Genomic DNA, 18,129 nt, shown 5'->3' on the forward strand with positions numbered 1-18,129 from the left:
GCAGATCAATTTATTAAAATGAATAAAAAATAATTTAATTATCTAGTTTATAGGAATTAAGTCATCAACAATAAACTAAGAAAATCTGACAAGATAGTTTTATATAAATGTAATGATTAGTTAAAAATAAATTTTAGAAAATTACACAATAACTAAGACTGAATGTAAGAGTCAATAAGTTATTTAACCCTAGCTAAAGATAAAAAATAGCAACTTGTGTTTGATTAATGGTATATAGTATGAATCATTTATTATATGTATTTTATCATTAAAGAACCCTTATTGTAAAATTCTATAAACATAATGTAGAAATTTCATTCCTGATCTTTTGTTTTTCACTTTGTTTGCTATAATAAAAGAATAATAATAATAATAATAATAATAATAATAATAATGTTCTATTCTTAGATGAACGAACGATTGCAAGAAGTTGAAGAAGAAGCAATGGCTAAAACAGGTAAACTTTGATATTTTGTTTTCAAGATTTCAACTTTTTTTTTTTTTTCTTTTTTATCTATCATAAAAAAAAAAAGATTTTTGTATTAAAAGTGTTTTGTTCCGTTCTTTGAATTCTTCATTTTCGTACATTTCAGTTGAACTTGAAAAACAATTATCAGAAGCAAACGAAGATTTGGATGAAATCAGGGTAAAATTTCATTCTTTAATTTTTTTTTTTTTTTTTTTTCTCAAGTAATTTTTTTGTTGTGTGTCTTGTCAATTTTATTTATAGAGTTCTTGACTTTTGTCTCTGAAAGGAAATTTATGGAACTTAATTTTAAATCAGGAATTAGCAAAGTGGGTGTAACCCCCCCCCCTCTCACCTCCTGCCTAATCCAGGAGAAGTATTTATTTGTAAGAGAGGATATTAGAGATATAACATTGTATCCAAGGTTTGGGCCAGCTATAAAAGATTTGGGATCCATGTATTTAAATGAAATTCTGTCAGATTTTCTATTGTAATAGTTTAAAATGATTTGGTTATTTATATATATATATATTATGTATTTAAATTTTATGATTTGAAGATAGTTAATCTTCAAATATTGAATTTTTTTATCGTTTGAAAACAAACAAACAAATAGGAAATAGATTTATTCAGTTGTATTCCTTGTTTTCCAACAATAAAAAATTCTGTATTTGAAGATTAACCTTTCAAATCATGCAATTTAAATACATCAATTTTGATTCATTGTCTCTATCTTGTATATTGAGCAATTTTTATTTGGCTGGGATTGTCTTATTTAAAATATTACATCTAATAATATTTTGTAAGACCGAAAATCGTTGGATTTGCATACCAGTATATATATTTTAATTCCATTATTCTTACGTGTATATATATATTTTATTTTTTTACCAATATTAATCATTAGATGTGTTGTTCATAAAAAAAGTAATCTAGCATTCATTAAGCAATCAGAAGGTTGGCATAAGCGTCCGTCCATCCATCCATCCATCCATAGCCTTGAGCCCCCAAAGGGCATAGGTCATCTACAACTTTGTAGATACTTTTGTAGCGACAGTTTTTTTTTTTTTTTTACGGGGTGAGGATGGTGCTCCCATGCCCAACCTTCCCAGAAGGTACATACAGCGCCTAGCCTTCTCAAATAGTCACCCATCTAGTACTGGCCAGGCTCAACGTTGCTTAACTTTGGTGATCTGGCGAGAACCAGTGTGTCAACATGATTGTACAGTATGGCATAAACGTGCTATATTCTTATATCCCAAAATATTTTCCAATTCAGATGATGAGTTTCATTCTGTAACCAATTAGCGCTGAGAGATTCTTCTTGGAGTAGAAGCTATCGGCATATCCATAATTTAAAACCATGCAAACAAGGTTTAATTATTTATATTTTAAAATTTATTGCCAATAGATTCTACGCATTTGCATTCCAACCAGCTGATTCTCTCTTCAAATTACTCTGGTGCTACCAGATCAGGCTGTCTACTGACTTCCTGAGATGAAACGCACCTACATAGATGTCTTTGTTTTTTTATTCCCTTTTGCAAAACTTAGTCATGTTCTGCGAAAACAAAAACAAAAACAACATTCTCCTCCCCTTCCCCTCCCTCGTTTTCTTTTTCCTTCACCTCCTCACCCCTTTTTTTTTTTTTTTTTTTTTTTTTTTTGCCTAGTTGGTAGGGCGATAGAACATACCAACTGCCCCCCTGCAGAGGGTAAAAATCCTTCAATGGGACCACCAGTTGACCGTTGGTGGCAACCCGTAATGCATTAAGAACGGGATCCTGGTGGTTGAGTGGAACATGCCTAGGAAATAATAACATGATACTACAACACACCACTTTGGCCCTTACTAGGCTAGACGGGAGGTTGGATAGGCCCGATCCAATCAATCGGTTGGTCATGACAAGCACTAATTCAGACAATCCAAACAAAAACACACTAACACTCAACATAAACAATAAACTGAGTTAATAAGCGATGGCTGAAGGGTCAATCAAGCTGGGAAAAAGGTAACCATCAGGAATAATAAAAATACAGGGAAATCCCATACTTGGGTGGGCATAACCATATATTGTGAATGCTTGGAAACCTCCCCATGTTTGAGTATACCAGCTATGTAGCCCTGGAGAACCGAGGCGAATGGGATTTACCCCCTCATAGTTCTTCCCCATAAGGGGCTCCGAGGAGGGTGGGGAGCATGGCTGATGAATTTTTCAAAAATTATTATGAATGCCAAAAAATCCAAGAGACCACACACAGAAATAGACTCTGACAGCGACAATGAAGATACAAACTTTCCAAGATTCATCGTGCTAGAAGCAACGTCTAATATACCGTTAACTAAAATGTCACCCTTCATTATCCAAAAGGTAATATCAAGCAAAATAACACCTAAAAATGTCAAAAAATTAAGGAATTGGTAGAAGTACAAAATAAAAAACAGGCCAAAACTCTACTTCAACTACAAAAATTGCATGAAACAAACATCAAAGCTTATCCACACCAAACACTAAACTACTCCAAAGGAGTCATAAAAAACCAGGAAATCTCCGTCTGCACAACAGAAGAAATCAAAACAGAACTAAAAAACCAAGGGGTCACAGATGTAAAAAGAATCACATTTAAAAAAAAAGGAGAGGTAATATATACAAACACTTATATATTAACATTCAATTATCCTCAAATACCAGAGACCATCAATATAGGTTATGAAAGAACGAAAATAGAACAATACATTCCAAAACCTTTACAATGCTACAACTGCCAAAAGTTTGGACATAATAAAGACCAATGTCTAAGATTCTTCACATGTGGAAACTGCAGTGAAAAAAACCCAGACCACGATGAAGAAGACTGTCCAAATAAAACCAAATGCACAAACTGTCAAGAAGAGCACCACTCTCACTCAAAACAGTGCAAAATATATAAGCAAGAGAAGGAAATAATAACAATCAAATATCAAAAAAATATAACCTTCCAAGAAGCCCGCAAAGAAGTCACAAATCGCACCAAAAACTCATATGCCACAATAACCCAACAAGCAAACAAAATGTACAACTACAATGAACTAAACCTTGCTCCAGAAATTGCAAACCTAGCAAAAGAACTAAAGAACATACTTGAAGAATTAAAATCTTTTTTATCAGAACTGAAAATAAATTCTAACAGCCAAATAAAAGTCAGAAACGAACAACCCAGTATAAAAGAAAACGAAACAAAGGAAATCAGAAAAACTTCCATCAATATTGAGGAATCAATCTCTAAAGAAATGAAACCTCCTCAATTATCAAAACGTGAAAGATCCAAGTCACTAACAAGGACAAAAACAGATGTTAAAAATAAACACACAACAACAGAAAAAATGGAAATAGAACAGAACAACAAAAAAACTACCCCCCAAAAACAAAATGACAAACAAAAAACAGAATTAGTATTAATTGAAAATGAAAATAAATTTGAACTAGTTGAAACTGGTAGCCAAAAAAGACAGTCAAGACAAAGTAAATCTAAAAGTCCCAGACCAAAACCCAAAAAAAGCCTCTCACCAGAAACAAGAAACAGACCATCCACTTCCAAAAGAAACACCCAAACTAACATCGAAACTATGGACGTAGACATAAACACCAACAGTCCAAAACCAAAAGAAAATATAAACCATGACTAACAAAATCCTACAGTGGAACATAAGAGGATTAAAAATTAATATCGAAGAAATGCAAATACTTATCAAATCCTTATGTCCTGCAATAATTTGCCTACAGGAAACACACTTAAAAGAAAATGACAAAATTAACATAAAACACTACTCAATATACAACCACATAAACAAATTATCATGCAAAGCCACCGGTGGATCATCAATACTGATAAACGAAAACATTCCACACAGCAAAGTGAACTTAAAAACAAATATGCAAGCTGTTGCAATAACTGCAACACTACACAAAACAGTAACCCTATGCTCACTCTATATACCACCAAATGAAACAATAAACGAAACAGAATTAAACAATATAATCAAACAACTACCTAAACCTTTTCTACTGTTGGGAGACTTCAATAGTCACAATATATGGTGGGGCAGTAAAAAAAACAACAAAAGAGGCCAAACCATAGAAAAAATAATTAACCAAAATGATCTATGCCTACTCAACAACAAAGAGAATACATATATGCACCCACCAACGGGAACCCTATCAGCAATCGATATAACACTATGTGACCCAACTATATACATGGATTATAGCTGGAGAACACATAAGGATACATGCGGAAGTGACCACTTCCCAATCATAATAGAAAACGAGAATCCCAAGCCAGAAGACAAAACACCCCGCTGGAATTTACAAAAGGCAAATTGGGAAAATTTCCAAAATACATGTCAATACAGATTAATACCTGAAGCGAATCCTGACTTAGAACACATCACATATTTCAGCAACACCCTACTCACAATAGCCGAGGAGAACATACCAAAAAGTTCCACTACTACAAAATATAACAAACCCTGGTACAATAAAGAATGCAAAGAAGCTATAAGAGCCAGACGTGCAAACCTAAGGAAATTCAAAAACAGTCCAACGAAAGAAAATTTGGACACCTATAAAAACAGCAAAGCCAAAGCACGGAAAACTATCAAAGAATCAAAACGGAACTCGTGGAAAGACTATGTAACAAAAATTAATCAAAACACAAAACCCAAAAAAGTATGGGAGATGGTCAGAAAAATAGCAGGAAAAAATACAAAGAACCCTATTAAACACCTTATATGCGACAACACAAAGATTACCGACAAACAAAATATCGCAAATAAATTAGCAGAACAATTCTCAATGAACTCATCATCAAAAAACCAAAATAAAAAATTCCAAGCTATAAAGAAAAATGAAGAAAAAATAAAAATAAACTTCAAATCAAAAAATGAAGAAAACTACAATCAATTATTCAACAGTGCAGAACTAGAGGAGGCAATAAACAAATCTCCCGATACAGCAGTCGGCCCCGACGAGATCCATTATCAATTCCTCAAAAAACTACCAAAACCATCACTGGACTACTTATTACAAATTTACAATGAGATATGGATAACTAACAACATTCCAAAAAACTGGAAGCAGGCAACAGTAATCCCAATACCCAAACCAAAAAAAGACCATACAAACCCAACAAACTACCGACCCATTGCACTAACTAGTTGTTTGTGCAAAACTTTTGAGAGAATGATTAACGAAAGGTTAAATTGGTACTTGGAAAGCAAAAATCTAATTACAGAAAGCCAGTCGGGTTTCAGGAAAAATAGAAGCCCCACCGATCACTTAATAAAACTGGAAACACGCATAAGAGAAGCATTTGCAAAAAAAGAACATCTAATAGCAATTTTTTTTGACATGCAAAAGGCGTATGACACCGCTTGGAAATACGGAATCCAAAAAGACCTGTATGAACTAGGACTTAGGGGTAGAATGCCAGAAATTATCAGAAATTTCTTAACAAATAGAAACTTCCAAGTACGGATGGACAACACTTATTCAGTCCAAAAAGATCAAGAAATGGGGGTCCCCCAAGGCAGTATCCTGTCTGTCACCCTCTTCAACATTAAAATAAACAATATCATAAAAAACATAGACCCAGGAATTGAAAACGCCCTATACGTGGACGACCTACTTATATACTACCAATCTAAATATATACAAACAGCCGAACGCAAACTACAACTCTGTCTGAATAAAATAAACAAATGGGCCATAGAAAATGGATTTACATTCTCAGAGGAAAAAACTAAATGCATCCACTTTTGCAAATTACGAAAATTCCACCACGACCCCAACCTGAAACTGGATAACAAGAACATCCCACTCACCGACCAACATAAATATTTAGGTATTATATTCGATAAAAAATTGAACTTTATACCGCATATAAAATATTTAAAAGCAAAATGCCAAAAGACAATGCAATTGATCAAAGTCCTAGCACACACCGATTGGGGTGCAGACAAAGTCACATTATTGAAATTATACCAAACTCTAATCAGATCTAAAATGGACTATGGATGCTTCATCTATGGAGCAGCAAGGAAGTCCTACATAAAAGAACTAAATACAATCCATCATCAAGGATTAAGATTAGCCTTGGGAGCATTTAGAACCTCTCCAGTAGAAAGCCTCTATATAGAGGCCCATGAGCCTCCACTGATTCTAAGACGACAGAAGTTAGCGCTACAATATTACCTAAAGCTGGTATCGTGTCCAACAAATCCTGCATACCAATGTACCCTCCACCCACAATACACACATCTCTTCAACAAGAAAGAAAATATCATCAAGCCCTACAGCCTCCGGATAAAAAACCTTCTCACAGAAGCCCAAATGGACATTACAAAAATACATAAATATAACAAATCAAAAACTCCACCCTGGATGATCAAACAACCACACATAATATTAAAATTAAATAAATATCCCAAAACGAAAACCCACCCATCAACCTTCCATGAAGAACTACTTATCATCCAGAATACATACAAAGAATATACACAAATTTACACTGACGGATCAAAAGATGGAGATAAAGTAGGATGCGCAGCCATCCACAAAAAAATAAAACTAAAGAAAAGGCTCCCAAACGAATCTTCTATTTTCAGCGCAGAAGCAACAGCCATAGATTCGGCACTGAATATAATAACCAATGATGACCATCAAAAATATATCATATTTACTGACTCACTTTCAATACTCATATCTCTAAAAGAAAAAAAAATGACAAACCCACTTATTACAAAATTGCTAAACAAAATAGATGCCATAACCATGAAAAAAAACATTATCTTTTGCTGGATACCAAGCCATATCGGCATATACATGAATGAACAAGCAGATAAGGCAGCAAAGGAAACTCTGCAACAAAACCACATAAGTGGAAAAATCCCCTATACAGACCTAAAGACTAAAATAAACACATTTTTGAAGAGAAAATGGCAAGAAAACTGGAGCTCATGCACCAAAAACAAACTATTCCAAATAACACCAAATATTGGAACGAGAAACACCAAAAAGTTAACAAGAAAGGAAGAGGTAGTAATGACCAGACTGCGAATAGGTCACACTCACATCACCCACTCACATCTACTAAAAGGGGAGGAGACACCAAACTGTATAACGTGTCAAGAACCCTACACAATACACCATATACTGACAAACTGCATTGACCTTGAACAAATCCGAACAAAGTATTACCAAGAAAAAAATCTGAAAACAATATTAAACAAGATTGATCCCCAAAAAATTATCAATTTTCTGAAAGAAACTAAAATATACTCAAAAATATAAGGAAAGACCCCCCCCCCCCCAAAAAAAAAGAAAAACCTTAAGAAGAACAAACCAATATTTAACACAACATAACGAACCTTTCGGCATTAAATGACCCCAAAGTGGTTGATATGCCGTAAAACAGAACAAACAAACAAACAAACTTCAAATTACTGTACTGATCCATTACATTCAAATTTTGATTTGTCAGCTTTAATGCTATTTAAGTCCAACCTTTTAAATCTGATCAATAATTTTTTTTTTTTAGTCATTAAAAATGAATAAAATCATTAAAAAAAAATTGCACTTTTTTTCCAGTGCAACCATATTTAGGACAAATAAACTTCAGTTTATGCATGATTTCTCTTCAAAATTTTAGTCATGAATTTTTAACTATTTTTATTTTATCATTGTTCAATGATAGACAAGTTTATTTTATGATCGTCAGGTGTAATTTAACTGATTTAAATTTTAACAGATGAACAAACCACAGGCTCTTTATCTGTTCCATTACTAGTTTGTTTTAATTAGCCCAAAAATAACACTTATGGGAATTCTGATTAGTTAGGGAACAAGTTATACTTATATTTGAATAATTCTGACTACTATTTTCATCTTGGTTGTTATTTTCAGGTTTCAGCCAATATAACCTTCAACCTTCTTCAGGAAACCTTTTTGAACTTGGGAATGAACATATTGAGTTTCTAAATGAACTCTTTATACTTTTGGATTATGTAGGGCTTAGTTTGAAATTATGTATATGCATAAACATTCGAAAAATGCATCTTAAGGTCAAAGGTTACATCTGCTGAAACCTCGTGGAGATAATGAGCAAAATAAGACTGGTAGTATGAATAATACAAATTATCTATCTTTATCTAAAAAAAAAAAAAAAAGTGTAAATTTATATATTGGTTTTTAAAAAAAAGGTGCTCCTTATTCAGATCGGCACTTATAACATGAAAAAAAGCTTTGTATCTACTTGTCATGGAACGAAGATTGTATATTCCAAAAATCACAAAAATTGATCAAATAGCTTTTATTTATTTGCTGTTTCTTACCAATGAGACCATAACAAGGGGAGGTAATCAGTGCTTATTGAGTTTTTACATGTATTAGTGTTGTCTGTCCTTGTCCACTGATTCATTGATTGCAATATGAATACTTTTTTCACAGTAAAACTTGATTTTCTTGAATTAAAAAAAAAGATATTTGATCAAATTATATGATTTCACAAAGTTTTCATCTTACATCATGCAGACATTTCTATATTCTCTTTAATTTTAAATGCAGCCATAAGTGCCAATCTGAATAAGTGCCAAAAAGTAAAACAGAAAACAAATTTAAAAAAAAAAATACAAATTACTTTTGAAAACTGTACACTAAACTTTTTTGAAAATGTGGTAAGTTGAATATACTCATGTTTTTTAAGGTGTAAGTCACATTGGAGAAACACAGACATCAGAAGTGTGAACATAATTTTATTAATTTGAAATAAAGCTGTCTTTAGTGAGTCGTAAGACACAATATGAAAAAATAAATTGGATGAAAATGATTCTGTATAGATCAACAATAAATATTATATAAATACAACTGAAAAATTTATTTTAAAATGAGATATATTTATGCCACTGATCGAATGCCCGTCAGCTGCCAAATATATGAGCAAATAACTCTGCTTTCTAAAATGCTGTTTTAATTAAAGGAGATAACAAAGGGCAAAGAGTTACTTCCTTTTATTTATTTTTTTTTATAATATAAAAATAAGTGTTTTCTAAATGAAATTTGTTCCTTAAAAAAAAAAAAAAATTTGAAACTTAATTTCTTTTCATGTCATTTTTATCCTTGTGATCAAGTTTGTATATATTTTAAAATTTTAATTCAGGAATTGGCTAGACACCAGGAACATGAAATGATTACTTTAAGAAAAGCAGTCAATGAAAAAGACGAAGAATCAAGAAAACGGCAGTCGCTTCTGGATGCAAAACTCCAAGAATTGGAGTTGATTAAACAAAATCTCGAAGGTAAGTTCTTATATTTCACCGTACAGATTATTTATGTATTAATTTACATACATTTTCTTTAATACTTTTCTATCAGACATGGTTTTAATAAATAATTTAAGTATTTGATTATATCTTGCCAAACGATGAATAAGTAATTAATGATTAACATCAAATCTTAAACCTTGTACGAAAGAAAAGAAAAATACATTAAAAGTTTTTTCTAAAAATAACAAAAGTAAAAAAAAAAGATTCAATAATATAAAACTTTATAACAATTATATCACATTTAGAAGAATAGTTCTGACTGGGGATATGTCATTGTGTTGTAGCATAGTATGGAGGATTTCTCGAATTTCTGTAGATTGTTCATTATCTTTGTCGACATAAATAGCTGTTCGTCTCTCATGGTGATAGTTGTAGAGATGTTCTTTTTTCTTTATAGCTGAAATAATAGAAGCAACTAAAAAGAACAACAAATAACATCATTATTCTCTCTGGGCTTTAGTTTTACTTTTTACAGTAATCTTACAGTGATTTACATCTCGACAAACCGCATACATTCCCATGAACTGCATTTTCCCCTTCCAATCCTCTATAGGATGATGGTCTCAAAAGTAGCATCCACTCACTTTGATGCTGCACTCCTCAGCGACAGGAATTGTTTTGCTTTTCTGCTGTGTACTTCCTTCCATGACATAACTACCATTACACATTAGCCGAATATCTAACTTGACCTTGAATGGAAAATTTCATTTTCTTGCTTAATTAACCTGATGTGGAATTTTTCATTGTCAATTTCATTTTTACACAACTTCCAACATCCAATCTTGTTACAATGGTTTGCTTAGGTTGATCAATCACATTGGAAACGAGAATCAATGATTTTACCTTCAACTTATCAATGTTTAAATATGGATATATTTGTCTTCAAGTTTCACATCAGCCGTTTAATAATATAGGTTAAATTACATTTCTGTATGCAGACAGTAAGCATGATTAGCATAGTGAATTTGATCTGTCATCACTGGCGGCTAGTGTTTGATCACTGCACATCACAATAAATGGTCACTGTCTGTCCAATTCTGCTATCCAATTCTGTTACAGATTTTGTCAAAAAAACAAAAACAAAAAAAAAATCATGACCTCTTGTTGCTGATCAACTGAGCTAGCATTTAATATTGATCGGTAACCACTGTTAACATTTGCATCCATTTATCATCAGTCTTTTGGGCAACGTGACTAGCCTACTTCTTGACCTATCGACAGTTAGTCACTCTGATCACCAACTGGTGTTTACCTGATCGGTTCATTAGATGCTGGTGATCTGGTGTTTGATTGCTCACTGAGTAAAGTAGAACAGAGAGCATGCTGTTGTTAAATAGGTTCCGCATGATTCTGAGCCTCAAATTGATGACTGAGAGTGAGTCACCGAATAAGTGATCTTCATGAACAAAGATTTGAGGTTCCAGGATATTGGATGAGTGATGCAATTTGCAAGTATATGATTGCATTAAACACCTGGTTCTTCATCTTTGGATAATTGCATAAACTAGTTGAATTGTGTGACTGGCATAAAGAAAAAAGCAACTTTATGAAAGGAATTCATTCAAGATGAACAGAATAGAATGGCAATGTGGAGAATAATCAATATTTGAAAAGGTGGTGCTAACTAAGTGGCTGTAACTCATTAGAATATTGCCCCAGACTTTTTGTTTGTTACCTTTTCTGCACACTAATAATGCTATTCTCACATAAAAAAAGATTAAAAAAAACTCTGTAAAAGAAAAACTTATTTGATTAATCTTACACTAAATCTGTTAGAATAGATATGGTTTTGGGATTAAATAACTTAATGATGTTGATATGTCATTAAAAAAAAAGTAAAAATGGAGGACTTATTATTTATTCCAAATAATGATGAAATAAATTTTACTTTACCTTAAGTTTCTCTTGAAACTTTTATATAATTTGTGAAATTCTACAAACGTTTTCTCTATAAATTTAGTGGGGAGCATCTTTTAGTATAGTTACAAAAACAAAAAATATATGAAATTAAACATTAAAAATTTTTTTTGTTATTTTCTGTACCGTGTAGCCTTTTGCAATTGTGGTGTATTGTCAATTGCCGACATTTATTGCAGGCTCCTATAATATTCACGGCTCTCCAGCTCAGATGAAGCGGGTGCTTTCTGCTGATTGGGCGCAAGCCCGAGAACTACAGATTAGCAACCCAATATGTTTATGCAAATACAACACATTTGGTAGGTCAGCCCAGTTTGGCTCTACCCTAAAAAAAGTTGTTTTGAAACCCGTGCTGTCCAGGGCCCTCCCTTGACCATTTACACCTTGGCCTTTGCACCATTTTGTTTTCTTAATTCCAGTGGTTTGCTGCTTTCCGTGCAGATGTTGAGTCTGTCTGAGGAATGTGTATTAAGAAAACCCTTTATTTTTATTTAGTCTTTAGTTTTTATTTTCTCCTCTCCTCTTTGTTGTGTAGTAGTTTTGTTTTGAAACCCAGTAGTAACTTTGTTTTAGAGGAATGATTTTCAAAATGTTCATATTTATCCTGATTTTGAAGAAAAGAAAATTAAAAATTATATAACATCTAAAATTCCTTTAAAAACAAAAAAATTGGATTATTTTAAAAAGATTTTCATTTAAGGAATATTAGATTAAAATTTACAAAATAAAGCTCAACATCATCGAAAGAAAAGAGTTTAATATCTTTATAAATAGTGTTTTAGCTAATCAAAATACAATTTTTTACAGTTGCTACAAAGTCAGTTTTTAAAATTTATATTTTTATAAATAAATTCAGTTCATAATTTTTTTTCTTTTATATAAAAATTTGAAACAATTAAAAATAAAATAAATTTTTTTTTAATGAAACATAAATTTGTCAAATCTGCTAAATTCATAAAAAAACAAAAAAATTTCAAAATTTTGCCAGTAGAGCTCTAAAAAGCTCTATCTTTATATCATGCTGTTTTGCTGACATTTGTATTTGCTTAGATTAACCATTAAATAAATGTTTAATTTAGTCATGCGGCTGGAGATTAAAAAAAAAGAAAAAAAGCAGTGCAAAATGAAACTTGTGCTTGGTGACTTTCTTTTAGTTCCAGTCTTGTGGACCAAAGTAATCATTTATTTACAAACACGAATGTTAAGAAAATAGCAACATGATACATTATATATATATATATATATATATATATATATATATATATAATGTGTGTGTGTTAGAAGCATATAGCAATGTTGGTTACTGGTGTGAGAAGTGTGAAAAATGAACAAAAATAGACGAAAAGGTGGAAATCTTGTAGAATAGTGAAATACTTACGTCTATTTATTTATTTATTTTTTTTTTTAGGCGTATAGTATTTCACTATTCTACAAAATTTCCACCTGTTTGTTTATTTTTGTTCATTTTCCACACTGCTTCTTACACTAGTAATCCACATTGTTATAGCCTTGTAATACACTTATAACAGCTTGATCGACAGCTTGATGGTTTACCACCAGGCCATGGTACCTCGTCAAATTTTATACACAATGTTTTATCGCTTTTAAATGTAATATCTATTTATTTTTTATTAGCGATTCTGTGGTATGTAATTGTTATGCTTGCCTGAGCGTTTTGAGAGAGTTACCTGCCCTTTGTATATATTTACGTCACTCCTTTTATCTGAAACATACTTTTTGTTATTAATTACATTTAAAAGCGTGCGTAAAATTTGACGAGATACCATGGTCTGGTGGTATAGCAGGCTGCTGTTCGAACCTTGTCGAAAGTTTAGCCATGCTGAAGATGGGCAATACCCAGAAACATGTGTTCATGGATAACTTTTATGCACAAAGAGATATCTAATAAATATGTGAATAAAATATTCAAATGTTTAATAAATAAAACTAATAACAAAAAAAAAATGTCCCAAAATAAAATTAATGATAAAAAAAAAAAATGTTCCAAAATAAAATTAATAACAAAAAAAAAAATGTCTCAAAATAAGAGTCGACATAAATATAAACAAAGGGCAGGATACCCCCTCAAATGCTCAGGTGAGCGTAACAATTAAATACCACAGAATCGTTAATAAAAAAAATTTAAAAACTCAACAACAATAAATATATATATATATATATATATATATATATATATATATATATATATGAGAGTTTAAAATTTGACTGAATTTAAAATGAAGATAGTTTCAAATTAAAATACTTAATCAGCTGGAATATTTTTGGATTAAAAAAAAAAGGTTTTCATTATTTTAAGTTTTCATTTGGTGTTTACTATGATGAATTTACTTTTTATATTTATAAGTATTACATTGTTTAAACTTAAAGAAAAGTATTAATTGTAAATCCATTACAATTAATAAACATACTTTTGATAATTGTATACATATTCTTACATATAATTAAAGATATTTTTTTAAAGCACCTTGCTTTCTTTTCCTTTTTTTTTTTTTTGTAGCTATTTAATACTTTAAATTGTTGAATATTCTAAAAATGTATTTCTCCTTTGTTTTCTTTATTTTTAATGATTTCTTTTTTGTTATTGCCTTTTTAGTAAAGTGCCATTTTTTTGTTTTCAATAAAACCTACCATTATGATATTGATGATACTAGTATTGTACGTCTTCAAACAGAATCTAGTCTGAAGCATTCCTAAACACGATCCATTTTGTTTACTTTTATGCTATCTTTATATCTAGCTAAGCACTTTATTAGGTACTTGTACCGTTTAATCAAGACATTAAAAAACAAAAATACGGAAAAAGTTTATATTGTACGTATCTGTTATGGAATGAAGTTCTCCGAAAAAAAAAAAATTTCACTTAATTTCATCAAGTATTTTTTTTTTTTTTTTTTTTTTTTTTTACAGGGAAAAAACAATTTATGATACCGAGCAAAACGGTTTAATTTTTAGGAAAAAAAGCTAGTATTAAAGATGGGGTAGGGAGTGTCGGCGCTTTAAGCTGAGTTATCTCCCCGTGGCGGGTTCTAAAAATCCAAACAAAAATTTACAAAATTCAAAGATGTCTACCTTCAACGTGCTGTCATAAAAACATGTTTTTCCATTGTAAAAAAAAAAACAAAAAAACTACTCTATTAAATTAAGTGAAATTTTTTTCCGGATATCTTCAGTTCAAAACGGATATGTACAATATAACCTTTCTTTGATAGTTTTTAATGTCTTGATTAAACTGTACAAGTACCCTTTATCGTACTCAAATTTTTATCTCTCTGACATCGTGAGATTTATTTTAAGTTTGCCAAAGGTTACAATACCATTTTATCGAGTTGTCACATGGTTTTAATCCATTAGGTGAAGCCTCGGAAGCTGTAATGCAACTGTGGTCTTCTCTTCAAGGTAAGTATGGATCAGAAACCACGTTCATTCTCGCCGAGTCACAATCAAAATGAATTCAGCCCATTCAAATTTTATTTAAAGAGGGGGAAAAAGATTTCCGTTACTAATTAGATGAAAGCGTTTCTATTTAAGCTTTTAAAAGTTTCAAACTTTGTTTGTTGTTAGTCCGAACTAAAATTCTTCAGGTTTTTAATGGTAAGTAGAATTTGTATTTTAGTATTTTAGAAATATTATTTTTAGGTCCGAATAAGTCATGTATTTAATTTTTTTTTTTTTTTTTTTTTTTTTTTAATGTAGATATGAAATTTTAGCACTATTATTACATGTAATATATATTTAGAAATACTTGTAATTAAAGTTCAAATGGAAGTACAGGCTGCAAAACATTAAATTATTTTGTTCCTATAACAGTGGATTGTATATGTGAAAAAAAAAAATTAATAAAGTGGTCCACTTGAGTCAAGGGTAACTTGAAGGTTCCCTTTTGATTGGCTTCTATACTGAAATGCAAGGCAGGGCACCATACCTTTCCTAGTATTACTACACATTTACCTTGATCCTCATGTTATGATGTCAGGTGTTTAAGCAAGGGGGTAAATAAAGTACAATTTTTTTTCCTAAATCTTTGGTCTGACTCGACCAAAGATTGATCTCGTAGCCCATTAGCAAACACTAACCATTATGCCTAATGACTTATGCATTAAGTAAAAAGTATGAAGTTGTATTATATACGTATATTATAATTGAAACATTGAGCCTGGTCAATACCAGAAGGGTGATCATTTGAGAATACCAGATACTATATCTGAGGGGATGAGGACACCGCCCTACAAAAACTAGCCTCGTCAGAATCATCTTCCCTGATTGGGATATAATGACGACTGGGGTCTGCTTGTGAGTTTAATATTCTGTAAAAAAAAACAAACTCAACCCTCCCAGTGTGAATGCTATAACTGATAGGACACAAGGGCAAATAGAGGATTTAACACGATTTGATTAAAGTTATTAAGCCACAGCATAGCACAATTAATTACTCTTGGCGTTCCTTCTGCAATTAGCACCCTGAGTATTATCGAAGTATATCTTGTGGTGAGGTCTGACCTTTTGAGAGTGTGTGGAGCCATCTCTTAGTTGCCATTAGTCCTAGGTCCACTCTGATGTGAAGTGGTAGTACCAATCAGAAATAAAAATTAGTTCTAAGAATACAGTTTCCTTTCGGCTCTTTTCCGATAATCAAAGAGTCTTGACAACAATTCATTATACTTTTCATCTCACAGCAAATGTAAAATGATTGTTTTTTAAGCGAGTAATATGATTGCTATACACATTTACCAACTGTGCCACATGTTACCAGTGACCATACCACTACACGATTTCAAACATACAAGTATAAGATAAGATATCTCCCCCTCTAAATCTTTCCAAGGTGTACCCATTGAAATATATAGCAAGCATCAGTAAATTCCCTTATAGCACATCTATTAAATTCAATTCGGTTATTTACCCAGGATGATAGGCCTGAAATATGTCCCCCTTAGCTAGTTAACAGTAAAGTGGATAACAATATTGACTGATGACCTGAGTTTGACAAGTTCAAATTCAGTCTATTCAATAACACCTTTTAGGGATGCTAACAACCTTCACATGGTTCGTTCAGCAAGTACCTGATCCTCCAGTATCGGCAATGAAAGATGAAGTTTGTTGAGGACAGGATGGCCTGCTTATGTAATTGGGATCCCATCCTCCATGTTGTTTAATGGATTGAATGGTAGGCGATTGCGAAACAAAAGGTCACAAGTGAAAACGAAACATACCGATATGTGATAGTGAGAGAATGTAGATTTATTTACATAAATTTTTACATGTGAAGAAATGAAAAAAAAAAATTTCTTCGTTATTTATTCTCTCTTAGTTTCCCTCTCTGTCCTGCTCTAAGCAAGTCTGACTACCTAATCCACAAATTCCAAAACTCCATCATGACATGTTTCAAGAAAAAATACACGATTAAACCCGGATCTTCAACTTCCAACGTAGGCCCCACTACTATGTCTGCTTCTCCAAAATCAGGGGTCTACGTTCTAACGTTCCAGAGGTTGAAACCCAATTACAGGAGACTAAACCAGACCTATTATTTCTAAGCAAAACTGGCATTGGATAGACGATTTCCCTAGAGGAGTTCGTAATTAAAGGATACTCTAACTTCTAAATCTGACCCCCAAGATCGGCATGGAATATGTACTTATATTAAAGATGGCTTTCCATGTGGTAGGGACATATCCAGAGTAGATCCTAACTTACCCTATATGTGCTTCCGGGTTGCACTTGCTGACACTTCTGCATTTATATTTACTCTCTATCGCCCCCATAACAGCGGAGTTACTATCTTTAAAAGCATATCTGAGACTTCAGTGTTCACAATGTGGAATGGTTCACTCACTCAAACAAAACCGATGATGAGGGGAGGTTCTGTCATGATTTCTCAATTGCTTATGACCTCACTCAGATTGTTCACAAACCCACCCATGTGCTGACAGTATGCAAGTCTCCTAGACCTTTTTCTCACAACTTGCCCTGAACTGTTCAGTTTCTGTTCTGTCTCCTCTTGGATCTTCCGACCACTCTGTTGTATCAGTTAAGATAAAAATGAAATGAAATAAATCCTCAGACATACCTCTACATCGTACTGTATATCGATACACTATGGCTGACTGGGATAGCTTCCGTACATTTATATCAGATCTACCTCTGCATTCCATGTTTAAAAAGGATGTGTCGTCTATAGTATCAGACCTGACAGAATGGTTAATTGTAGGTATAGACCATTTCATACCCTCGAAAAAGTTCCAACAAAAACCTAACAGCCAGCCATGGTTCTCTCCAGAATGCGCTGCTGCCATTGCGCACAGAAATTACTTTTTTCATTGCTTCCAATGTAATAGATGTATGGAGACTAAAGCCGCTTTCAGGA

At 32.2% G+C, this 18,129-nt stretch overlaps 1 protein-coding gene across 12 annotated transcripts in view; it reads left to right on the forward strand.

Moving 5' to 3' along the window:
* Nucleotides 1-18,129, forward strand: part of LOC145247315 (formin-like protein) — a 269,761-nt gene that overhangs the window by 187,397 nt on the left and 64,235 nt on the right. For 5 of the 12 annotated variants that reach the window (XM_080108959.1, XM_080108952.1, XM_080108951.1 and 2 more), the window contains 4 exons: nucleotides 409-457; nucleotides 594-646; nucleotides 9,662-9,800; nucleotides 11,924-12,043. In XM_080108959.1, the coding sequence (XP_079965085.1) occupies nucleotides 409-457; nucleotides 594-646; nucleotides 9,662-9,800; nucleotides 11,924-12,043 (361 nt within the window). Of the gene's footprint in view, nucleotides 1-408; nucleotides 458-593; nucleotides 647-9,661; nucleotides 9,801-11,923; nucleotides 12,044-15,116; nucleotides 15,162-18,129 lie in introns of all 12 variants that reach the window. The other 7 variants (XM_080108963.1, XM_080108962.1, XM_080108957.1 and 4 more) reach the window with 2 other exon arrangements.

Source organism: Euprymna scolopes, chromosome 25, assembly GCF_053919585.1.
Source record: "Euprymna scolopes isolate OS-2025 chromosome 25, ASM5391958v1, whole genome shotgun sequence".
In the NCBI taxonomy this organism is placed as follows: Eukaryota; Metazoa; Mollusca; class Cephalopoda; order Sepiida; family Sepiolidae; genus Euprymna; species Euprymna scolopes.